Source organism: Sinocyclocheilus grahami, unplaced genomic scaffold, assembly GCF_001515645.1.
Source record: "Sinocyclocheilus grahami isolate Dianchi unplaced genomic scaffold, SAMN03320097.WGS_v1.1 scaffold387.1, whole genome shotgun sequence".
NCBI lineage: Eukaryota > Metazoa > Chordata > Actinopteri > Cypriniformes > Cyprinidae > Sinocyclocheilus > Sinocyclocheilus grahami.
The window spans coordinates 710478-720889 of NW_015505566.1; the positions used below are offsets into that span (position 1 = coordinate 710478).

General features: G+C 37.9%; 1 protein-coding gene across 1 annotated transcript in view; it reads right to left on the reverse strand.

Moving 5' to 3' along the window:
• Window positions 1-7813, reverse strand: part of LOC107550070 (E3 ubiquitin-protein ligase RNF19A) — a 38566-nt gene extending 30753 nt beyond the window's left edge. Inside the window, exon 1 of the mRNA XM_016231297.1 lies at window positions 7648-7813. Coding sequence (XP_016086783.1) covers window positions 7648-7678 — 31 coding nt within the window. The 5' untranslated portion in view covers window positions 7679-7813. The remainder of the gene's footprint in view (window positions 1-7647) is intronic.
• Window positions 7814-10412: the final 2599 nt, after the last annotated feature.

The following is a 10412-nucleotide window of genomic DNA, read 5'->3' on the forward strand; positions in this document are numbered from 1 at the left end:
TTTCTCCCTTCCGCCCCCTTTTCCAGTCAGCTGAGGCCCGGGAGGAAATTATGTCAGCAGCTAGGCATTTTGTGAGGCTGCTCTGTGTTTGTGTGTTCACCAAGAGACCAAATAGGCTTTTCTTCATCAGCACAATTGCTGATTATGCCAGCAGGAGAGCGCTTGCCACTGTCCCAGCTGCTTCAGGACACACACACACACACACCTACCTCTCAGAGGCTGGCAAGCATCCTGTGTGCAGGCATGTGTACAGAATGCAGTGGGATTTCTGTAATGAGCTTATTAAAGCAATTTCCGGGAGCATTCTTCACTGAAGAGAGACTTCCTCACTGTGACGACGTACATTCGCTCTACTCCTAAAGCCCGGCCTGCTACTTCCTGGTCACTCACCACGTTTCACCTTGTATGGTGTTGATCACACTGATATTTATACTCCACACAAAGCTCTGATCAGATATTAAGCCTAACACACCAAATCCAAAATCCCAGAGCTGCTTTCCAAACTGCTGTCAGCTGAGCAGCTAAAATAAAAGGCTTATTCAGGTTGGGTATAATCCGTCTCCATTCCAATCTAAACAGGAAAGAACACAGCAGACTGAACAAGGACAGGTGGAGCTAAAACCAATAGTGTTCAATGGCTCTAATACAATATTAACCAAGCAAAATGACCTCTGGCTAACAGGCACGCTTGTGCCAAGAGACATAACAAAAAAAGAAATAGCTCAGTATCCTGTGTGTTTACATATGGAACAGAACAAACAGTATTGTTAAACGACAAAAGCACAACTTTTTTTCCAGAGTATTGTGATAAATGTCGCAGATTATGTCGTCAAACTTCAATGAGCAAGCTGCTCTTCACTGAGACAAACTGAAGCAATAACCAAACACATCCCACACAAACAATGATGTCTTGTTCAAATCAGCATTTTAAGGGACAACTCATTCATTTTGTTGGTTTGTTTGTCCAGAAAAGCAAACATTTAGCAAAATATGCAGTAAAATACTTTTGTTCCTCACAATGTTTTCAATTCAGTTACATAAATTAGGATGTTTCCTGGTTTTTATTACCTGTATTAAGCGTAAATATATCTGTTTGTGTTTAAAGGAATAATTTATGGCTGGGTATCGAGTTCGATACTTTTTAGGCACCGACCGAATTGCCTCGAGACCATCGAGTACCACGAACACTAACTAGTGTAAATGTTGGCTAACAGATGTGTAAACTGAAGACTATTTGAGCTTTATTAAAACTATTTGCACTGATTTATTGTGTTGGTTACATTTTGTTCCTTTGTACAGTGGCTCAGGAGATGAGTCTTTGAGTTTGTATAAACATCAACAAGATGAAAAAAAAAACAGTTTGTTTGTTTTTTAGATAATGTAATCTAGTTAAAATTGATTTCATAAAATTGGTATTGAAAAAAGTATCGGTCAGGAAGTGGTATCGAAAATGTTTGAATGATACCCAGCCCTAGAATCATTAGCTGAAAATGTCCTCGCCCTCAGGTCATCCAAGATGTAATGACTTTTGTTTCTTCATGGGAACAGATTTGGAGAAATGCAGCATTACATCATTTGCTCATCAATCCTCATGAGAGTCCAAACAGCTGATAAAAACATCACAATAATCCACAAGTACAGGAGTGTTGTGGATTGTGATGTTTTTATCAGCTGTTTGGACTCTCATTCTGATGGCACCCATTCATTGGTGAGCAAGAATATCATCCCCAGAAAGAGCTGCAAAGTCATTTTAACAGTTTGTTAGTAACTATTATTAATTTATCAGAAGAACTGCTTGACTGTAGTTGAACCTAACTTACAAACTAAAATTACCATTGGGAAGCAACAAATTTCAAGTAGCTTCTTCCCCAACACAGTTGTCTCAATTAGAGCCCGACCGATATGGTTTTTTTTGGGGTCGATACCGATATTTGGGAGTACATGATATAAAATATATAGATAGAATACAGTATATATATACATACACATTTTTTGCAATGATCACTCAAATGTGGTGATCAAACACTTATAATGACATCACAGAGATACGTAATGGAGGCAGGGCATTTAACAATAAACTTTACTATCCAAAATGAGTCTGACATCAGTGCACTGAACAGTAAAGTTTAAGTTTATTCAACTTTAATTAAATTCAATTCCATTCAACTTTATTCCGTTGAAGTTTATTTCACTTCGGAACATTCATTCACGGATTTGCGCTACTGTCTTCACACACAGATGAAACTTACTAGAGAAGTGTGAAGTGTGACATAATATACCTATAGACATAAAGTAGCCCCCCGGGATCGCTAGATTGGTCGGCGCCGGACCGCGAATTTAATCACCCGTAACTCCTGAACCCCGGGGGCTATCGACGCGGGGGTGATCTCATTCGAAAGCGGGCCTCTAGACATACACTCGACTCGCGTTTGAGAGGGTTCCTCGAGCTGAAGGGATCCCTCGAATTTGGTGCTGATTCGCCACGCCATTACGGAGATATGGCCGTTCAAAGTTTCAATGGTTTTCCATAGACTTGAGCTTTAAAGCGTTCCATCCAGGTCGCCAGTAGCAAACAATAGAACACGCTCTGCTGGACAAACTCTGTAATTACACCATTTCAAAATTCATATCGGCGACAGGCTCATATGGGCCGATAATATCGGTAAAACTATATATATCGGTCGGGCTCTAGTCTCAATATCATGACACACAGCAGGATTAACAAGCTCTAACTGGTGAATGATAGTGTTAACACTGCTGCAGGTTGAGTAGCTAATCTAAAAGGAGCTTCACTCTCAGATGCTGAATGAAGGACGGAGATTAAGACGTCACCATCTGATCCAAATGCTCCCAGTTCAGCTGGCCTCCACAGCTCATTCAGCAGTAAGATTTAGCCACAACTGATGAGCGCTAAACACAGGTTTTCTATATACGGCTGCTGTACACAATATCAGCTGGGGAAAGTGAAGCTGAAAATATCAACACTGTTTGCGAGTATGAATGCATGAGTTTAAAATTAAACTTCACTGGCAAGTGTAATGCAAACAAATTGAGAAATATAAAAAGCAGTCAAGCCTCCGCATCGAAACACCTGCATCCATGTGGCTTTCAAAACAGCACGTCACTTGCCATCATGTTCCCTTTATCTCCGGATATAGAGCGTTCTTACAAAAGTGAAAGTGTCCGGATCAGATTTATCTGTAGCTTTTAGGAAATGACAGCTTTCATGCAAAATTACGTAAACACATATGGTTTATGTGGAAAAACTCAGTATACGTAAACCAGTAATATCAGTCATTTATTCTCTTTCATGAAGTGATTCATGTTCCTGGCCCTTTTCAAAGGGCAGTTTCTGTTTACAGTACACGAACTAGAGCCCTACCAGATTAAAATACATAGAAATGGCGTTACATAGACACACTATGTACACACTTCCTTTACCAAACACGTGTCTCCCTGAATTTCCTGAACACTGTTTCACAAGACACAGTCACCACAGCAGTAGAGGAAACACTCCCTTACAGCAACGCAGCCAGAGCACAGAAAGACATTTTCACACAACAAAGAAAACAGCTAAGCATATGCACAAGTAAACTTATGACACTGAAACATGGTATAACGTTAAAAGATTCAAATTCAAACACCCACTCGATCATATTCTGCAGCAATTAACATTTTGACAGAACCTCTAGTAAAGAAATGTGATTCTCAAGTTCTCCAGAATTGCGCAGCTCTACTGCAGTGGTTTCATCTGCCACTTTAAATGCTCAAGCTCTTTAATGTTGGTGGATTCTGATTGGCTGTAAATGTTTTATCCTTGAGGCCGATCACAGAAAGCAGTATCTGCCGATACCGATCTTTTTAAAGCCTTCTTTTTATCATTTATAACTATTTATAGTGATACTACAAACAGGATTTTTAGATATTTATTCAGGGCCTGAATTTCATTTTTGAAAATGGGGAGAACTCCCCTCTTAGGTGTCTCTTGTGAGAGGAGAAGCAGCTTTCACACAGGAGTCCGCTACTGAATCATGGCTGTTTACCACAAACACAACATTTATCCATTATTTTGATTTCAAATTTAATCATTGTCACTGAAAATGCTTTTTAAGCATTACAATTTTTTTTTTTACACAGTACAGTAATAAAAAGACATGTTTAAATAATAAATATAAACAACACATTCAATGCTTTTTACTTTAAAAGTAAGTTTTTTACAAACTTACCATTGACAGAAATAGTCAGCCCTACTGCCTTTCCTTTTGCATTGAAATCTTTATTACAAGCAATCCTGCGGTTCATAACGAACTTACCTACCTTTTCCTTCCTCCACGAGTGCCATCTATAATTGCCTTGTTGATCTAAAAGTGCTCTTTCCCTTTAAACCTAGCCAAAAAGCCATAGCCTATATGTGTTGATTGTGAAACACAGTAGACTTTAATATGCATTTATGGAGTAATTACTACATTTTCGTTTCAATCCATGTTCATATTTACTGCAAACAACACTGCAAACGGAGTAATGTGAACCTGGCATTATGTGTGTGTGCTGCGAGTGTGCATGAGCGCTCAGTCTCCAGGAGAGCGCGCGAGCGCTGAATGTTTAAACACTGGCAAGAATTAAAAAGTAATGCAATTTATACACTTTAGTGACGATATGACACTGCCTCGACTGTGCAAGTGACAATTCCTGTGTCAACTGTGCAGTGCAGCTCGCTTATAGACAGACGCGATGTGTGATGATTTGAAGCCATTTGCGTATTTTGAGAGAGAAAGAGAGAGAGCGTGCGCGGTGATTCACTCACGCTGTTTGTGAAATTACATCTCACACAAGGTTTTCAAATTACTTTATAACTTATTTAATGAAGTAATATGAAGAAATACCTCACCTTCAGCATTATAATTATTTCACCCGTGCCGGACAGAGACTGAGACGGTGCCGCTGCATGTCGTGCCAAATCTCTCACGGCAGCGTCATCAGCTTGAGATCGGCCTTTTTAGAGACCGCCGATCAAACATCCCAATGTGATTATCGGCCGATAGTGATCGGTAGCCGATCGATCGGAGCACCTCTAGCAAAAATCATTTTAAAAGTGATTCCAATGACACCATTCCTCTGTATTACCATTCTACTTATGATTTGGACTTTCCTTTCTCACAGAATTAGATTATTAAAACTTTCTAGCTATCATTATCATTCTTAGTGTGAACAGTCCTATGATCACTATTATTTTGAAAGCTGCTATACTAAATTGTTAGCTGCATTATAAGAGAAATTACCTACTAGTCATTAGATAAATGGCTGCAGCACGGATCACTGCCAGTGAGGTCTTTGAAACAACTGCATTGTGGGGACTTGTGATGAAAGCATGCATAAACACTGTGGCTGATGTAATGAGGACCTGACCTCTACACGCAAAGAATTCATCAACTACATTACCAGCCATGCTTTGAACACTGATGCCTGCGGCAGGCAGGCAAAAACATTTGTCTCTACAGCAAAGAATTTGAATTTCATGTCACTGAAAACTTTTTTCCTAGAAGAATTAATGCACTGTGTTAACACACATTGGCTAAAGAGGTACTACAACAACATCCCTTGCCATTCTGGGGCACATCTGGCTTTCAAAACACACAAACTCTTATTAGCTCAGTTTGGTGTGCGTTTAGTAAGCCACCTGATTTCATGGCACTTCCAGCTCAAGCATAAAGCACTCATTGTTCTCCAGCTACGCAGAGAGAAACAAGCCCAAGACTTTGATTAAGGTCAAGAACAGGACCATGGGGAATTTGTAAACAAGGTAAATACACACAGATCTCAACGTCACGCTGTTTTTCCTGAAAGAACTTCATCACAATCTTCTCAAGCAGATCCTCTGCTACATTTGTGGTCATCCAAGTTGCTAAATCTGGTCTAATAACCTGTGGCAGAATGAGATCACCCAGATATTCAGGTTGAGGACATCTAAATCCTGATCCTACATAAAAGACAGCTTTGCATTAAATCATATAGGCATCATAATAAGAGAGTAGCAGACTGTTTGCTTAAAGTTTAGAATCGGAGTCAGAAAGAGCTTTACTGCCAAGTATGTTTGCACATACAAGGAATTTGTTATAGTGTCACAAGCTTCCAGTACACGGAGACGACAACAACACGCCGATAATAAATCACAGATACGTTTATCGACTTAATTTGGCATAATGTTTCTGATAAATATTATTTATATATATAAATAAACTATATACATGATAAATATTACTTGTAAACAAATAAATATACATATATAAAAACAGTTATTATACATTAGTAATTTTTTACCAGAATGTTTATTGACTTAATTTAGGCATAACATTTCTGATAAATATGATTTCTATATCACAGATACGTTTACCGACTTAATTTGGCATAATGTTTCTGATAAATATTATTTATATATATAAATAAACTATATACATGATAAATATTACTTGTAAACAAATAAATATATAAAAACAGTTATTATACATTAGTAATTTTTTACCAGAATGTTTATTGACTTAATTTAGGCATAACATTTCTGATAAATATGATTTCTATAAACAAAAATGTGTGTGTGTGCGTATATATACACACACACACAAATACATGAAAGTAATATTTTTTCAAAAATTGTTTACTTGCATATAAACAAAGTTATATACATCACATTTTATTAAATGTTTATTGATTTAATTTGGCATAATATTTCTGTTAAATATCACTTATATATAAACAAACAAACAAACAAAGAAAAACATAAAATATATACACACACACACACACACACACACACATATACATACATATATATATATATATAAGATTTTATCAGAAATATTATGCCAAATTAGGTCAATAAACATGCTGCTGTTACATATTATGCATTGGATTATCCAGTAATAGCTACTGTAATAACGTGCATAAACAAGTACAATTCTGTAGAAGTCCAGTCTTATATATATATATATATATTAAAGATTGAAACCATTTGATATGTAATAATTTAGGAGCAATGTCTATTTTGTGCCAAGAGGAGTTTTTTTCTGTCACTTTCAAAAATACTAAGTCGTTCCCTATGACAAATGTCTTCGGTCATCCGCTGGTGCTGTAGGGTTCAAAATGATCTGTATCTCCCTTGGTTTCCCATCAAAATCAGACCACATTAGTAGACTCGGTGCTTTTTCGACCTCTCTGCAGATGTTCCAATCACGACTTGCACTCACAGGCATTTAATGTGTAGTTTTTCAGGTATTTACTTACGCGTTTTAATTAATTGCTATTATTGTTTTTGACTTTCTTGTACGGCACTATAACGGTAGCGTGCGTTCCTCAAAGCCAAATGACTTTAGTAAAGACCAGATCTGCTTATAATCTACTCATAACCCAGTTTCCCCAGACTCGAGATATTTCTTTGTACACTGTTTTGATCCAGCGTCTTTCTTTGCTCGTTTTTACACACGGACCTGCCCAAACAGCTCTTCTTTTATAAAATTGTACCCTTTCATTAAAATAGGACTGCTTTAGGTTTATAAAATAGGATAATAATTGATAGCCTTTTGTTGCTTTTATCATATTTTTACACGACCGTTAGCCCAACCGTCAAACTAGCCTTATATTTCGACGACTCACCTTTCAAGTCATCCACGTAAAAGCATTTCATCCCAGGCGACAAACTCCGAGTGCGGTGTCAGAAGAAGGCTAAGTTACTTGAGGGAGTTGTTTAGTCGGGTTGCAGTCGGTCCGTCCTCGTCTCTGACTCACTGGCCTCCGTCTGGCGGCGGCTCCGCCCACATATCGGTTCAAACTCAAATCTCGCGAGAGTCGTCGTGCGTTCCTCAAAGCCAAATGACTTTAGTAAAGACCAGATCTGCTTATAATCTACTCATAACCCAGTTTCCCAGACTCGAGATATTTCTTTGCTGGTTTTTACACACGGACCTGCCCAAACAGCTCTTCTTTTATAAAATTATACCCTTTCATTAAAATAGGACTGCTTTAGGTTTATAAAATAGGATAATAATTGATATCCTTTTGTTGCTTTTATCATATTTTTTACAAGTTTTATTATTATTATTATATGAAAATGTATTTAATCTCGCCCATTTTCAGCATGATAAATAAATGAGCAAAAGGTGTTCTCATGCTTATTTCAGAAAATTCATAAATTAAATAAAACTAGCTATTTGTAACCTTTTTTAAAAAAGGTTTTTGGACCTATCACAGCCTTTTAATATGGTATTTTACCTTTTTTATCTGAAATTCTTTGAAATGCCTTAGTATATGTAATAGTATCAAATATGAATGATATTTGATTCTATGGTTGAGAAGGATTACCATATATTAAACTACCATATACTACATTTAATAATTAATAAGAAAAAACAAATGTAAATGCATTTAGACGTAACATAAAAAGTGAGCAAATGATAGTGTGTGTATATAATGTTTTACACACAATATATATAATAATATTATTACTACATATATCAATTGTTCACTTCATGTATCTAAATATATATTTACATTCACTTTTATAATTGATTTAGTTTTTAATAGTATTTTTATTCTTGTTTTAATGCGAGCACCACGTACATTTTTGTACTTTGGAAACTAAAGCTTCTAAAGTGTGAAGTCTTTTTATTAAAATACCATGGTATTACCATCACTTCACCACACACAGCCATTTTTTGTAAGGTTAAGTTATTTATATTATGAAATAAATGGTTTCAAGTGTATTACATGTCGGGAAACCCTGGTAATTTGCATCACTGTGGTCAAAACTCACAGTCAAGCGGCAAAAGCTCTTAAAAGCTTATTTCCATTTGGAGCAATTGAGCTGCTGCCTGATGGTGTCCAAACCAGAGCTCTAATTATAGAGAGTTTCAACACAAAACCTTCCTCATATGAAGTCAATCAGAGCCAAGATAAATATTCCCTTTTGTGGGATACTGGTAAATGATGACAGGGCACACGGTTCAGTGTTTTCTGAATAACATAAGTTCTTGTGACAAATATAAACGGCCATTTGTATGCATTGCAGCAATGCATGTGACAAAGGGAATTATCCAGGTCTCAAACCGAGCAGGAATCCAGCAGAAGAGCAGCGTCCTCCAGCTGTGTGTTACGTCACAACATACACTCTAAAAAATGCTGGGTTAAATACAACCCAGTGCTGGGTAAAATAGGGACAAACCCAGCAATTGGGCTGTTTTGACCCAGCTATTGGGTTGTTTTGAACCAGCGGTTGGGCTGTTTTGACCCAGCGGTTGGGCTGTTTTGACCCAGCTGTTGGGTTGTGTTGACCCAGCGGTTGGGCTGTTTTGACGCAGCGTTTGGGTTGTTTTGACCCAGCTATTGGGTTGTGTTGACCCAGCGGTTGGGCTGTTTTGACCCAGCGGTTGGGTTGTTTTAACGCAGCGGTTGGGTTGTTTTGACCCAGCGGTTGGGCTGTTTTGACGCAGCGGTTGGGTTGTTTTGACCCAGCGGTTGGGTTGTTTTGACCCAGCGGTTGGGCTGTTTTGACTCAGCGGTTGGGTTGTTTTGAACCAGCGATTGGGTTGTTTTGACCCAGCGATTGGGCTGTTTTGACCCAGCAATTGGGTTGTTTTGAACCAGCGGTTGGGCTGTTTTGACCCAGCAATTCGGCTGTTTTGACCCAGCGGTTGGGTTGTTTTGACCCAGCGGTTGGGCTGTTTTGACTCAGCGGTTGGGTTGTTTTGACTCAGCGGTTGGGTTGCTTTGATCCAGCGGTTTGGTTGTTTTGAACCAACGGTTGGGTTGTTTTGACGCAGCGGTTGGGCTGTTTTGACCCAGCGGTTGGGTTGTTTTGACCCAGCGGTTGGGCTGTTTTGACCCAGCGGTTGGGTTACTACCCAGAAGGTTGGGTCAAACATTTAACTCAATCGTTGGGTCAAAACAACCCAATTGCTGGGTTTGTCCCTATTTTACCCAGTTGTATTTAACCCAGCATTTTTTAGAGTGTAAGGAGTGATGTTAAGAGAGTCTCAGTCTAACAACAGCACCTCACAATACAATCACAGGACATTTACATCTGAGTGTTGCATGCATCTCGGCTCATGTGCATATGTATGTGTTCTGTGACACTGTCCTTTTTATTCTAATGTGACTGGGGAGAGTGGGGAAACAGCTTTGACCTTTACACAATACACATCCCTTTCAGCTGCTAAAGAAACAGATAGAAACATAATGCAACCTGGCAAGAACAAATAATAATAATAATAATAATAATAATAATAGGCCAAAACATCAAGGGTTAAATTCTGATGAATTTCATAGTAGATCTAGATTTAAACAGTTAAACAGGCTCATTTTTCTTATTCATAATAACTACAAAAAAAAATTATATATATATATATATATATATATATATATAT